General features: G+C 39.4%; 1 protein-coding gene across 2 annotated transcripts in view; it reads right to left on the bottom strand.

Moving 5' to 3' along the window:
* Positions 1–8,821: 8,821 nt before the first annotated feature.
* The window catches only part of ONECUT2 (one cut homeobox 2), a 46,996-nt gene continuing 39,664 nt past the window's right edge, over positions 8,822–16,153 (bottom strand). Inside the window, exons 2-3 of one of the 2 annotated variants that reach the window (XR_012513089.1) lie at positions 13,148–15,573; positions 10,849–12,500 (exon numbers count right to left, since the gene is read on the bottom strand). Coding sequence is in view for 1 of the 2 variants with exons in the window: in XM_003945144.4 (XP_003945193.3) it covers positions 15,287–15,573 (287 nt within the window). In the remaining variant the exon portion in view is untranslated. Of the gene's footprint in view, positions 15,574–16,153 lie in introns of both variants that reach the window. The other variant, XM_003945144.4, reaches the window with a different exon arrangement.

The following is a 16,153-nucleotide window of genomic DNA, read 5'->3' on the forward strand; positions in this document are numbered from 1 at the left end:
TCTTGGAAAATAAAATAAAATAATAAAATAAAATAAAATGAATAAACAAACTCATTAACTTATGGAAAATAATAAGCCAAGATATAATCTGTTCAAAAACGTTAATATTTTTTAAAATCTAGGGCAAATGCAAAGATGTAAGGGACTTTTGATGAAAACCATATTTAACCGTGACCTTGTACAGGTGGAGAAACGGAAGCCCAGAGGGTTTCAATGACTTGCTCAAAGCCATACAACTAATTTGTGGCAGGGTTTAGATTCCATATGAGGCCTTATTATTTTTTTTCCATCTATTTTTCTTGATTCTTCCATAGGGTGACAATAAAATGATCCTTCTTTTGACTTATCATATGTGACCTCATAAAGAATCTGTGCTAACATAAGTCTAGGACAGCCTATCTCTAAAGTGTTAATAGGTTAAGGAAAAGGTAGTTTTTATGGGGCATCTCTCCTCTTCTGTGATTTATAACAAGGATGACAGGTTTGTTGATTATAAGATGTGTTTTGCCTATTGTCAGAGACAGAACTTGTAGTCTCACTAAGAAGAGCAACTTTACTGTTTTTTTTTTTTTTTTTTTTTAATGAAACCACAATGGGATGCAGTAGGGGGAAGAGTGCTTAATTTCTTCCATGAAAAGAGAAAGAAGGCAACTGAGCCATAGTCAATGAATTAAAGCAGTTTATTTAACATTAATTGCAGAATTTACAGCACTACCATTTAATGATAGGAATAAAAATAGAATCCAGTGTAAGCGATGTTGCAGACAAAACATCGGGGTAGGAAATAAGCAAAATTGAAAATGCAATTAACATTCAAAGGAATCTTGCAAAAGGACTGGGAGCTTATCAGAGGGTGGGCATCCCCTTGATGATGAAGTGTGATCCTCATCCCCACCAGGATTTCAGGGCAGCCACCGAACATATACCCTGTTGACTGTCCCTGGAAAGTCTTTCAGCACAGTCTGAATTAACATGTTTGAGATGGGGCAAAATCTGGAATATGCTTTGGAAATACAGCTCAGGGTGAAAAGACAGTAATAGTGTGGATTTGTGTGTGGGTTTTCTTTTTCAAAACAGAAGGGATTGCAAATTTTAGGGGTGTGTTTTCCTGATTTTAAACAGGACAGGTAATGTCAAAGGGATCAACTGAAAAGAATAGTTTAAAGTTTTCTCCTATGGTTTTCTTGGAGATAATATCTGTGAAAGCAAGAAAATAAAACAAGAGGCATATATGTGACTCTCTGATCTCTTGTCCTTTTGGAATCTGGAAAGAGACCTATAAATGGTAGTTGGGTTTCTACTAAAGGGCCGAGTTTCTAGAACAGCTACCTAGAAGGCAGGTGGCAGAGTATGGTCTTTGAGCATACGGTCAAAGGAGGCTCACACTCTATAGCCATTTTCCCATAATTTAATGGGTCCCATTTTAAATTTTAAAACTTTAAACAGACCTGGGACAAATTCTTCTCTCTTTACCTTCTCCTTTCTTCCCTCATTATAGTCACCTTTCCATACCATCAAGCAGTCAACAGTATAGAAGAGAGGATGCAAATCCTGCAGGCCAGCAGGTGAAACTTAAAGGTATTTTAAATAGCAAAAGTAAACACATCTGAGGCCAGTGCCAAAAGTGAGAAAAGAGCCAGGACTGACTTGGATTCTGAGAACAAAACTCGATGGAAGAAAAGACACTGAAACTTGTTTTCACTCACTTTGGTAGAAGGATAGTTTCTCTTGTAATAATTCCCTGACCAAGGAAAGATCTACAGTACCTGTGTTAATAAAGTATTATCTTGGTGGAAATATTTAAATAGAAAGAATGAAAAAAAATGGACAGGCTCTTTCTCTCTGGTTCAGAATAACACTTTTAAGAAATGCAAAGGATGAAGAAGAAAACTAATTGAAATGCTGGTCAATCCCTAATTATCTTTTTTTCATGAAGCTCTTTGGCATCCTAGACCTGGGGAGAAACGACTGAACTACTCTTGGATTGAGGGAAGATTAGGTGATTGGATATATGAATCAGAAGAGAAACCAACACCAAGAATATGCCTGTATCATCTCAGTCCCTGCATCTAAACTTCAGTGGTCAGGTATCAAGTTATCAATGTGAAGCTTGTGTGTTTGTTTCAGAAATTTCAGTATGCCAGGTGTTTTCCAGCCTTTCATGGTAAGCAGTCTGCTGGCCCCACTTGGACTTGTGTAACACAAAACAGTGCAGTAAAGAAAGGAAATCATAACCTACCTTCAAGGAAGTATCTGTTAATGATATGACTACCCATCCAATTGCCAGGTAGTCTTTGGATTTCTTTTCTTCCCAGGTGGCAGGATCCTTATCATAATCTGAAAAAACTCTCCTAGAGAGTAAGCGGACTCTTAAGCTAAAAGCCAAATTGGACCAAAGCAAAGGATATAGGGGGAAAAAAGCCACAAACTCTACAACTTTTTTGAATAGGACTTTTGAGCAGAGATAAAGTGGGCATGGATGAGCCATGTTTTTGGCTGGGGCAATAGCTGTGGTTCAGCCTGTCCCCTAAGACAGATCAACAGCACAGGCAATGTGCACGGCCCCCGCCCCCTGAGATGGGAGCAAGGCACAGGGAGATAGTGGGGTCTCCTTTTCCCTCTTGTATTTTCCAGATCAAAGAATTGAGAATAACTAAAATATAACCTAGAAACAAAACAATAGAAAGCCCCATTCCATACCTTGCTTTGTTTTCTAAATAATCATCTCCAAAAGGTATAGATGGGATAGCTAAATAAGATGCAAGGCTGGTGGGAAGGAGACTTCTGATCTGGAAGAGCCCCACTGGATGAGGGGACCTGGACCCCTTGCAACCCCAGGATGAAGGAAGAAGCCTTCAGTAACGTCCCAGGTGAAGCCACCAGATGGGCTGCAACAGCCTTGACTGGGTAGAGCGCAAGGTGGGGAAAGGTGAGTGCCTGGTGAGCCCCAGAATATTCAAGGTTATTATTTTCTTTTTCTTGCCTTTCATGTATGAACTGGAGTTCGCCTTCATGCTGGCACATGCTCAAGACCAGGGGATTGCAGGGAAGTGTTGGCGTCCAGAGAGAGTGAGGTTAGAGAGTTTTGACCCAGATCTCTTTAAGGCTGACAGACATCGAGGTCTCTTCCCAGTACCAAAACCTACCTTCCAGCCCATGATCTGCCTTTTCCCAGGCCAGGCCCGTGTTTCCCCAAGAGGGCAGAGAGGAAAACCAGGCCAAGCTGAGGTAATTTCGGTTTTGTGTCTTCAAGGAAAAGGACATCCACTGGCACAAAGCATTGAGTAAAAACCCTTTAATAACAAAATAACATTCACCATGTAGCTACTTCAGTTGTCTGGAAAACTCAGCTTACACTTGATTCAACATACCACTTTCCACAACGTTAAAAAAAAAAGGACATAAAATGGCATAAAAAAATATACCTTGGATTTCATAAGACAAGTCTTATTGGCAAAGTGTAACGAGCCAGACCCATGCATTGCCAGTAATAAAAAAAAAAAAAAGCTGGTGGGGAGGGGTGGTTGGGTACACTCATGTCTCAAACACCCCTCTGTTTTCTTTGGATCAAAAATGCATTTGAACTTGGTAGATTCTACAATATCTGCATTAAGAGGAACAGTTTGTGGGTTTGTGGGTGTCAGGAAAACTTGGCTGAAACAGATATCGGTTTTATTGTGGAAGAACACATAAAGCTTTCTGAAGATTAAACACTAGTACGATCATCAACTGTCTTACAGAAGCCGATTTAAAAAATTCATGTATCTGTTCCCATCTTTGGCAGAATAATAAGGGAAAAAATAAAAAGACTATATATCAAAGTTTACATTACCACAATCTACTTCATAAGGCCAAATAAAAATAAGTTTCTTTGTATTATTCATGACAGGATGTTCCTGATACATCCTCATTGACAGATAATATGAATGCTGTACTGTCAGTGATTTCCAATATTTTGCATAGCAGACTGCTGCTTTTCCACCAGGATTTCCTAGCCTGCATGCTCCTATGCAAAATAAAGTGTGCTTGGCAGTTGATTTGGCTTTATGTCAAGCATTTTGGTTTGGGAAATATGAAACTTGGGACTGGGTCTCCGAACCCAAGTATAAGAAAGAACGAGTTTGCCCAGTCCCCTGGAACTGAAAAATACATTTGACATATAGAGACCTCAGATAACTGGAGGATTTAAAGAAGATGGTTTTCCTAATGTGGGTTTCAAAACTTCTTCTTATAGTCCCTTGTAGAAGGTAGATGGAACATTGTCAGGTAGGTAGAAATTAAGTTAGAGTCACCTCCAAGTCTAGGGAGGGAGAGCCATGGTAGCTGCACATGTGAAGTTTTGGGAAATGGCTGCGTATTTTTATCCAAATCACTGGAACAGTTGGTGGGAATGTCCAGGAGAGTGGACAAAAAAGCCAGAGAAGAATGTCATTTGGGTTTCTACTGGGAACTGACCTGATGACAAAATACTAGAAGAAACCACACACAGTCAAAAATAGCCATGTCCAAGCAGAGATCAAAGAGGGCCAGAGCTGAATTACTTGCACCTCCATGTACAGGGCCAGTTAGGTCTAAGTTCATGAGCATAAAGCCAAAATAACTCCTTTTGGTGGCAATTAAATATGCAAGGTGAGTTTTTCAATACTTGCTTTCAAACCCCTCTCTGATATGGACATATATCTGGGTTATGAGGATCCCAATTTGTGGAATGCAAATTGACTAACTCAAAAATTTGGAATAACCTTTCTCATTATGAAGTCTGAACCCAATTCAATGCGACTCATTTTCAGATCCCAACAGATGTAAAGGGGATTTTCGCGGTGAGACATCTCCCAATGAAACCAATATTACCACCATGTGGGGCTGAACTGTGTACATTTTCACAGTTTAATGTATACACAACTGTTCCACAACTGCTAACAAATAGGCACCCATGCATAAATAAAGTTCACTGAACCAAAGGGGAAGATCTAGCTCAAAATGAAAAATGTTGCTATTAAGACCACAATGCATCACACTGCTAAATTTTTAGCCTCATGCATAAAATTATAGCACTGATTGGCAGTTGCTAATTATAATACTACACTGTTAACACAGAACAATTAATTGTTCAGACCAAGTAGCACAAATGTAGAAAATAATTATTCTTTTCAACAGAGCAAATGAACACAGATTGTTTCTTCAGCAAAATATGAAACTGTAAACTTTGGGCTCATTCTGCAACTTTCCCCAATCCAGCATAAACAAAATCCAAAGGGGGGGGGGGAAAAACATACATTTTTCTTTTTAAGCGCACCTTTTTTCATCTATTACAAAAGCACAACCTAAAATGTATAAAGCTTTTTTTTTTCTTTTTTCTTTTTTTAAATCACAGTTACCAAAAGAAACAGTGAATAATTTATTACATACGCTATAATAACATTACTCTAAACACTATTGTCTATGAGGTATATCTGAGAAAATTCGGTAAGGAATTGCGCGGTCTGCATTGCCAACGTGCCCGGGTTCATAGTAAAGCTTTGGAACCGTGAAGAACTAGAAAAAAGGGAAGAACGAGGGAGGCAGAGGAGGAGACACAGAGAAAGAACCTTTGGTATTAGTACAAATCTTGTTCTTTGCAGGGTTGCATTGCAAAGCACCACAGTACAATAAGCCCACCAATTGACTGTATGGAGGCCCAGTTGAAGCTGAGGTATTCACAGGAAGAATTAAAAAAAGCACAGAGAGGTCCAGACTGGCTAAATCGTTGCTTTGGTTCAAGCAAGGCACTCGTCCCGTGGTTATGTCACACTTTGCAAGTGAAGCATGAGGCTGGGGTGGGGGGGTTGCTGAGGAGGTGTCTGCCAAGTGGGGATGTTTTCTGTGTTCAGGCTGCCATGGCTCTTCCTAGATCCTCTCTCGTATGGGTGTAGCAGTAGGAAAATTGGGGAAGGTGATGTTTGCTTATAGGGGAGTTCTGCTGCTCAGTGAATCAAGTCATTTTTGCTCTGTCTCCCAGGGATTCTGAGAGTTCTATTTCCAATAGGAATTTGGGAAGAAAACCAAAGCAATGTGTTCTTTGGAAGGAAGGCCTTACAGGTCTGCCTTGTATAGGGAGAAGATGGGGCTTTGAGCTTGTTTAGACAGGAGGGAACTTTCACATCAGGTGGCAACTGAAAACTTCAGAAAGAGGGTAACAGTGTTTCAATCTGTGATCTATATTCCTCTACTAGCTATGCTTTGTTGAGGCATGGAACTGATGAGTTGATTGGTCTTTTCCTCTCTTTGCTTCTTTGCCTAAATGGTCTCCTTAAAAGCTCAAAGATAACTACATTATGTGAAATGCAAAAGAGCAGCACCCAAAAAGAGCTATATGGACTAGAGGTGGATCTTTGCATGTGTCTAAAACCCATTTGGTCAAAAGCTGAGAGACAGATTCATTGGCTAACACACAAATCATGTTGATGAATGGATCTTAATAGTGATTTAATCATTTAATGGAATCTAAAGAAACTTGCAGAAGACCAATTAATTTCATGAGTAAGAAGGAAAGAGAGAAGCTACTTTAAGTAGCCATTTCTTAAACTGGCATATCCATTCCTCTGTAATTTTGGGGTCATTTTTCATTTACAATGAATAACCCTTTGTTATCAAATGATGTAAGGCTTAAACTTCTCTCATAAATACAGAGTTGGCTTACAAATGAAATGTCAACACCTATAACTGAAAAGGAAAAGGCTGAAGAGATTAAATGTCACATGTGCCAATCGTGGTCAAATTCCCTTTCTTGATAAATACTGACTTTAAAATACCCATGATAATTAAATCCAACAAGCCAAGAATGGACTTTCTTCTCCCTCTGAATTAAAAACTTATTTATACAATGCTTTGTAATGGAAAAGTTCAAAAGTGATCACACTATTGGAATCAACATGTATTTCCTAGGGCAAAAAGTCTTTGTATTGCAAGGCATGCCACCTTCATGAAGCCGCTGATCACATGTGACTACGTTGAGATACTAATGGGACACTGAAAATGCTTGTGACTATTTTTACAGGCTGAAAATGTTAAGAGAGAAACCTCAGTCCCTGTTCATTGCTAACGGATGGCCACTGTTCTATTTGTCCATGTGGGACCTGTCTCATGCAGAGGCAGCACTGCACAATAGGTGGAGTGCTGGGGCAGGAACCAGGAGGCGTGTTTGGCTTTCACTCTCGAGAGTTATTTGATTCGGATAACTATTTCATTCCTCCAGGCCACCAGGGCTTGGACTAAATGATTCCTAAGGTCTCTTCCAGCCCAACTACTCAATGATCAGAGCTTCTGAGGTTCAGTAACTGGCAACCTTCACTGTGATAGCTCCCAGCAGGGACAGAGGCCACGGCTAGGACTGAAGGCCATTTCCAAACAGTTTCCTTCCCCAATTTGGAATCAGAATTTAAGGAATCCAATTACAGCAGCATCTGAACTCACATCCTGAACATGCGGAGGGGACAGCAAACAAATAAGACAAACACAGAAAATATCCCTTTCCAAATTAGCAGCCGCCGTCACATAGATAATTATTTCTTTGGGGTATCTGAGCTGTGGCTGTACATACCATATGTCAGAGAAAATCGTTCAAATTATAAAAGAGCACAAGCAAAATGCAGACCGCACAGAGAAAGAAATCTTTGGTATCTTTGGTGTCATCAACACGATTAAAATTACAAATGGAAAAAGTCAGTGAGGTAGCCTTCTTTGGTTCTCACTAGAAATAGAAAGTTTTTCCTTTTTTTTCTTTTTTTCTGCTTTTTTTTTTCTTTCCTTTTTTGTTTTGTTGCTTTACATACACACAGAGTTCATTCTTGGAAGCAGCTAGTGTAAGGGTTTCTCTCTTTTTGCTTAACGATTTTTTTTAAAATTTATTTTTCCAGTTTCTGTATAGAAGCCCCGAAATCCAGGCTGGTGAAGCAGGGTCTCGGCTTATGTTTTCTGAATGCACAGGTTCAGGTTGAATAGTCATTGCTTGTCCACAAAATTAGCTCTGTTGTTCTGACAGCAAACAAACTGCAGTGCTCTCTGTTGTTTTAAATAAAAAATATAAACTATATAGTGCACCTTTCACAGATGCTGAATAAGTTAAATAAATAAGTTACAATATGAAGGCTCTGAGGGCCACAATAATTAAGAAGTGAAGTTCACCTGGTACCAGGTGGGGCTGCGAACTTAAGTTAAATAATTTAATAATTGTTACTTAGATTATTTTAAAAGCTAATTTAAGAGGGAAGAATATCTCAAATTCTCTTTTTGTAACCTGTATTTCTTCCCTGTCTGTAACAGAATTTCACTGCTTTATAAAGCAAACTAAACTTCAAGAGTATTCCAAGTAGAATTTTGCATCTCTGATGCACCATCGGTCTCGATTTTGATAAATAAGCACAAGGACTAAAATCAAACTAAGAGAAGATGGTCAAATAATTACCCAAATCCTATACATTTATGTACTAGAAACTAATTTAAATAAGTTAATTACATTAATGATACTCAGATTGTTGGGTCATAACCCAAAGAGTCAAGATAAAAAACATTCTGTGGGGCGGGGTGGGGGGGTGTCTTCATTTTTTGACTGACAACATGTATAACCTCTTTTAATAGTCTAAATAAAAATAGAGCAAGAAATTATAACCTCTGAAGCTTTCTCATGTTAAAGACCACTTAGATGTGACAAGCATGAAAAATATCGCCACTCCCCACTAGCTAATGCAGCCTCCCCAGGACTGCAGTTCCACTGTCACAACCCTGGAAACCAGAGCCCACTGTCTCCCCATTGGTTTGCGCTTGACTTTACTATTTTTTCTTCTTTTTCTTTGTTTTTTCTTTTTTTTTTTTTAATCCTTTCTGTCCTTTTTCAGGTCTTTGGATTTAGCTTTAGTTATGAAAGATCCAGAATAAAGCTATTCAACCGAAGTCATCAAGCATAGATGTCATCCTAACACAGATGATTAAATAATATAAAAGGTTTTTGAAAGTTGAGTTTATCTTGGATGGGCCCAAATGAAATTAATTCCAAGTGTACAAGATGAAGATGCTGGGATACTTTTGTTTTCCCTGCACTTTGGTTTTCAATGTTACAATAAATAATGAAAACAATGTACATTGTAAAAGTACCACATACATGTTAGATGATGATTTAAAATCTATTTATTGTAACAGATTACAGTTTATATGTATGAAACATGTCTGCACACACTTGTATGTACACAGTCTAGACACCTATAGGTAACGTGTATTGTTTTAAAGATGTCTGTGAGAATACATGTTAAAATATGTATCTAAATTTGTATACATCCAAGCCAACAGACTGTATAAGCTTTAGGCAGACTTATCTGCCAAGGTTTATGTGATGCGAAATGCCTGCTGCTAAAGATGGAGCAGAGTGGAAGACTTCCATAGGATGAGCAAACTGGTAACAATGTGTTTTTTTTCTTATACACATTTTCTCCACTAAAAAAAAATATTAGCTGGTTAATTCCAAACAACTAACTCCAAAACCTCTAAGGAAAGCTTGGGCTCTAGCAATAACTGCTTCAGGCTGTCAGTCATTTTGGTGTCTGAGAATAACGAGCCTCATTTAAGGTCCCGTGTGATTCACACAACAGCCCATCAGCCACAATGGTAAGTTCTGGATCTACCTATGTGAGGTCCTATATATTTTAATAATGACTTTTGTATTTTATAAGTATTCTGAGACTTTCTAAAACAGATAAACCCTCCCTTCTTTCCCTCCCTCACCTTGGAAACAAACAAATCATTGATAGAAAATAGGCATTGAGTCATCCATATTTAAAGCCAACATCATTATCCTATAAGACTTATACAACCAACTGGGGTGCCATTCTTTATTCAGTAAGGATTTTTTGTGGCCTTATTTTCAAATTAGAATCTCCTGTTGTTTCAGAGGTGACTTGGTCTTAGCTAAAGATACAAAATTACTAATCTATCCAGTTTGGCAGACAAGTATCAGAAAGTTATAGGTACATCAGCTCTATCCCTTCTCCTACCATTTCCGCTTACTCTTCCTGGTTAGGCTAAGAAGTCCGAGTCACACAGCATCAGCAACAACAAAAACAAAAACGTCAGCTCTAACCTGTTACGAATCTAGAAGGTTATCGCCAAAGTAGTTGTGTCTGGACCTTGTGGTCCACCTCCACCCCATGTATCATCTTTTTCTCCACTTTTTGATAGCGTCCATTATTCTTCAACAACATTGCAAACAGGACTTTTCTTCTTAGATTTTAAAATATCCAACTAGTCAAACTCCCGAAAATCCGAGTTCACTACAAAGGCATACTGTCATGACGCTTTGGTAATGATAATCAAACAGACATTCCTATAATCCTACAAACATTTTCAAAAGTGGGGAAGTTTCTCCCTCTACCCAGATAACAGTGATTTTAAAATTCGTTCGACTTTAATTTACTGGCACTAGTAGGTGGATGCCCAGTATAGACAAGGGAAAATAACTGATTACCTAAAAAGTATTTAGTTTTGGCTTTGAAATATGTTGGTTGACTTAGAAAAGTAAGTGTGTATGTGTGTATCAGATTAACATTCCAAATTTTTATTTTATTTTAGCTTGAATTGAAAATTATTTTTGACTTCCTAAAGCCTACAACTGCCAAGAGCCTACAGGGGGAAAAGGCAGCTTAGAGGCAACTCTTTCTGGATTTCTCCAGAGGAAGTGCCATGCTTCCTGGCTCAACTAGCCTGTACCTTTATACATGGTGCAAGCTAAACACTTCTTTTACATTTTGGAAAAGCTTTTAAATATTGGTGTTGAGTTTTTATTGTTGTTACTGTTTCCTTTAAAAAAAAGTACTGTCTCATTATTATTATTATTATTATTATTTCCTGGAATGAAATAACTACATCCCTAGTACCAAAATCACGCTAAAACAAAAACAACGCAAGCCTATTTGTGTAAAGGAATGAAGGAAATTATTTTTCCACTTAATTTCTGTGAGAGTTTGGATTTCTGTTGCCTCAAGAATAAGAAATTTGGTTAACCGTTCCTTCACAACGTCCCTTTTGCTGATGGCTGCGGAATGCCTGGAATTTTCCTTGGATTGAGGTGATGGATCCTAAACTATAACCAAATCCAAATGAGTATCTTCTCTGAAATTATTAACTTAAAATAAAATTTAAAAATCCTTGAGTGAACTCACTGGGTTAAATTCCATTACCTTTCAATACAGCATCTTTTTCTGTTAGATTTCTAACAAATTGAAATTCTGCAGGGCTTAAAATTTTGACACATAACTATACAGATACACACATATTTATATATGTATGTAAATAATTTTTTAAAAGCAAGAACTTCTGTCTGGTATGACATTATCTGGCATGAGACATTTGTTAAAGCTCCCGGGGAAAAATTCTTGCCTTTTTTTTTTCAAATATTATGACATGTTCTTCTGATCACCAGAGGACTGGTTTGACCAGTGTTGAAATATCAGGTCACAAAGGCAGCCTCTATTGGTCTAGACATCTTCAGAGGATGCTGGAGACCCAAATGCTGAGATTAGAGTGTCAAAGAATCACTAACCAAATCAAGCAGGCTCCACTCCTCAATCCAGTCTGGAAAAGAGCAATCATTTCCATTGGCTACATGTTATAAGGACTCGTTTAGAAATACCCAAGTTGAAATCAACCCACCTGGGAACATTCCTCTGCTGAAATATGCTCTTTTCTTAGTCCTTTGACAAAGGAAACATGGAGGATGAGCAAGGGACAAAAGGACACAAGGGAAAAGCCAAGGAACAATCTCCCAGGCAGGATGGATGATAAGCATTGTGGAGAGTTCTGTTCTCTCACAGCCCCTGCACAGGGAGACCCACATAGCGAGAAGGAGGAGCTGGCACAAAGAACAACAATGAGGCTTCCCAGGGGCAGGACTCTGGGAGTCTCCCCAAAACTGCTTCACTTTTTCTCTCCAGGATTGAGACACTCTCCCCCACCCCACCCAACACCACTGCCCACCCCAGTGCCAGCTGTGGTTGCACATAGGCTTGTCAAAATACAAATTGGTAATTACCACCCTGAGGAAATCTATCAACCCATTGCAACAGAAGCTGGACTTCCCCTATGAGAAGTCCCTTTGGTGGATCTGCTCACCGAGGGGGTCTGGCACACCTAGATGGGACAGGGCAGCTCCTGGAGAACAGATTTCTGGGCTGGCCTCATATTCTATAACTGGTGAAAATGGATCAGTGAGCCTTCTCCAGCAGTTACAGAAGATGAGCACCCCACTGTCAGGGCCCAGTTCTGGGCCGAGTCTGGCGGATGTACCTCACTCACCACCTTGTCAAGGCTGAGGCATAGAATAGAGATGACTCCGAATACAAATAAAACTCATTTACACCATGGATCCATTTATCAACAGGTTAAATGTTGAAATGCTTGATCTTGACTTTAAACCTTTCCCAGAAACTTCCATAGAGATCTGAATACTTCAAATCATCCACAGTGGCAAATTAACTCTGGAATGGCATGAGAAATGAGAAAAATTCTGAACTGAATACTTAACAAATGAAGCACTGGACAAAAACAAGACATGAATTTGGACAGCAATAATTTTGGGTTATCACCAATGTCAAGTTGATCTATATACGTATTTATATATTATATATATCTTTCTTTAGAAATGCAACTTTACAGCTGAATTTTTAAAAAGCTAATAGAAAAGTAGAAACTGGCAATTATTTTTACATGTTTCCCCCCACCCCCAAATGAAGCCCTGTTAGGATGTAGCAATCATGTGAAAACGAGGCTGTAAATTCCTCTATAAACTCTTTGGTTCTGTGGCTCAGGAGAGGATGCATCAACAAGACCCCTATCCCTGACCCTTACTCCCTTTCCCTCCCCTGATGATGAGACTCTGAACATAGAAGGAACCAAGTCTAAGGGTTAAGCAAAGAACATTCAAGTGATAATGTTATTCCCTACTCTTTGCTGAGCAGAGAGACAAGAACTGTTCAATATCTCAGCATCTTAAACTCGGAGTGCATGGAAACTTCTGAGAGATTCCATGTTGGGGTAAAAAGCTATAAACCAAAATTAAAGGGAAACAATAAAATCAAATAAATGGCCCTTTCCTTTTGTTGCTCAGAGAAACATAATTGATTACCTTTATACAGATCAATGGCGCTATTAGTATTTTAGCCAGGCAAGAGGAGATAATGAACTGAAACAAAAGGTGTGAGAAATCCTCATCTTTGGTATTGTAGCTGTTGAGGTTTCTGTTGCTCTGTTCCGTGTTCTTTTGAAAAACTGCATAGGCACAAATTAAAGACAATCTTCAACTTTAAGATTACCGTGTGAGTTGTCAAATGAAGCAGCAGCCACTGAGGCTCTTCCTTATTTCTATCTTTGTCTCAACCCTTTCTTTAAAATCTGCTTCCAAAAAATGTCCCAAGAGGTCTGTTTGAACAGTGTGTCTCACTGTTTCTTTTTCTTTCTCTTTTTGTTTGTTTGTTTTTTTCTGGCGTGCTTCCTTCTTATTGGTGGTGATTTCCATTGATTTACAGATTTATTTATTCATTTTTAATGGGACAGTTTTGTTTGTTGCAGAAGTAGGTGCAGAAAAAGTTTCTTTGGTTTCGATTAAATAATTCATAAAAAAGTTCAGTCTCAAGTGTCTGTAAAGAATCTTTGCAGCGTTTGGCTTGCTTTGAACACCCCCATGGTGCCCACCTGGGGCCATTCACTGGTAAATATGCACATTGTGACTTTCGCAATCTCCCAGAGTTCTGTAGGCGCTCTTCCACTTGCTATGGGAAGGTGACAGCTGGCATGGCACAGCCACTCCACTGGGTGGCTTGGCTAACGTCTTTGGCGTAGCTGGTCCGCTCAGCCCGATGGTGCGCCAAATGCGAGAGCTGAATGCCATTCGGAGTTGCAGAGGTTTTCTGATTTCTAAAAGTAATCACAGTATTTTTAGGCTAGAAAATGACAAGTCACAAATGTCTTTGGTTTGCAGTGTTCTGCTTCTTTGGTGTGCTGTGTTTTCTTCAGATTTATTCGGCTGTTTTGCAAGGATGATTCAACAACAGAAGAGATTTAGGACTCGATGACAGTCATGAGTAACATGTATGGAGGTTTGATTGATTTTTTTTTTCTGGCTAGAAAACACAGAAAACATCCCTACTAATGGTATAGATGAGGAAAAACCCCAAATCAGAAAGAGTGAGAATGGATTACGTGGTGGTCATAATGCACAGTAGGAGGGACCAGATGACTGATCAACCATGAAGGACATATTAATGATCTAAAAAAATCTAGATCTTTTAAAATGCTGCATTTGCTCCATGTACCATAACAGTTAAATTGGCCTCCTGAGTGTGCGTCTGCATTACATACAACAGAATTTGTAGCAAACTGCAATGTGCTGGAAGCCATATTCTCATCAATTCCCTAATGACTTCACAGTAGATGTCTTGAAAACCTAGATGTGGTGAACCCAGAACCTTTCTTACTTCTCTTTATCTTTGTTGTGCTTGATACTTTGAGCTCAAGTGAACCGATTGGTTTTTGACGGATCCAAGACCATATGAGATTTTCAGGAGGTAAAAAAAAAAAAAATTGTAAGCTGAATCAACTTGAAGCTTTCTAAATCATTCAATGAAAAGATGTCTGAGCTGGAAAAACAGGTCCTTGGATTGTTTTTCTAGTGTCCATATTTAAAACTTGTGCTCAGTAACTACCATTCTGATGTTTTTTATGTTATGGCTGTGAACTTGGACGTACTGTGGTATAATGAGGCTAAGCACGTGGAAAGCAAATGAGGTCATTCTTGTTGCTAGATTCTTCTCTTATTGTTGCGTCTTGGAAGCCTAAACTCAGAGTATTTACATAGGCCAAATTCCCATTGTTACTCGTAGGAACTCTGACTGCAAGAAACTGACAGGACCCGAAGTGGGACTGATGACATTTTAAGTAATCCTGAGCTTGGGTGACACCATACTGGAATTAACTCGCTTCAGGAAGGCCCCATTTGGGTTTCTGGGATGCTTAGCATGCTCAGAGGACAGTGTCTGGTTGTAAGAGATTAACTTTTTGGCTTGCACTTGGACTCCATAGCCATTAAAAACAAAAAAACACCTGGCCTATGATTACAGCTAGAATAGAAGTTTCTTTGCAAGAGAATTGTGCTTTCAAATCACCAGTGAAGGGCCCCAGCTAGGAATCCGGTGTTTTTCCTTTGTTTTCTTTTGGTATCTGTTGTCCTCATTTGGAGGTAACTTGTGCCCAAGTGAGAGTCCTTCCATCATGCTTTGGTACACGTGCTGGAGGTGGACGAGGAGCCCCCGGTGCTCAGATCGTCTTGCCACTTCTCCAGGCTGCGGCGCCGGGCGTTCATGAAGAAGTTGCTGACAGTTGTGAGCTCCAGGCCCAGCTGCTGGGAAATGGTGATCTGCATCTCCTTTGACGGGCGTTTATTCTCCTTGAAGATGGCGAAGAGTGTTCGGCGTTGGAGGTCAGTGAACACCAGGCGGGATTTCTTCTGGGAATTGTTCCTGTCTTTGTTTGGTTCTTGTTCTTTGCGTTTGCACGCTGGAAGGGAAAGAGAAGAAGGAGAGGAGTCAGTGGGCTCACCCGAGAAGGTGATCCATGGAAAACATTGACAAAGCTGTACAGAGAGATGTAAACCGTTAAACTTTATTGTGCGAACTGCCCAGCTGTCAATAACCAGCCTTTCCCGTCATCCCGGGGTGATGGAAGGCATCAGAGAATGAGTGGGGGATGGGAGAAGCGAGAAAGCAGCAGGGCTGTTTCACATAGTCTGGTTTTGAACTAACTGCACTCGTCTTTCCCTTGCTCCAGCATATTCTTGAAACTCTTCATCTCTGAAATCAGGTGCTGTGAAGGCAGGGAGGACTCCAGACCCCAGGGTAGCGGAAGCCTGGTGAGGCAGTTCCTCTTTCATATTCCCCCTCTCGAATTGTTTACAGCTGACTTGAAATTACCTTTTGGAGTCAAAACATAAAAGTGCATAGTTTTTCAAAATCAAAGCTTCTACCCACGTGACTCTAAAAATTGTTAACAGAAGGAAATTAGAAGTGAATGATGGTATCATCCCAACCCAAATTCCTTTCATCCAGACTTTTGAAAAATTAGAACAGAACAAAACAGA

Source organism: Saimiri boliviensis, chromosome 13, assembly GCF_048565385.1.
Source record: "Saimiri boliviensis isolate mSaiBol1 chromosome 13, mSaiBol1.pri, whole genome shotgun sequence".
Lineage (NCBI taxonomy): Eukaryota > Metazoa > Chordata > Mammalia > Primates > Cebidae > Saimiri > Saimiri boliviensis.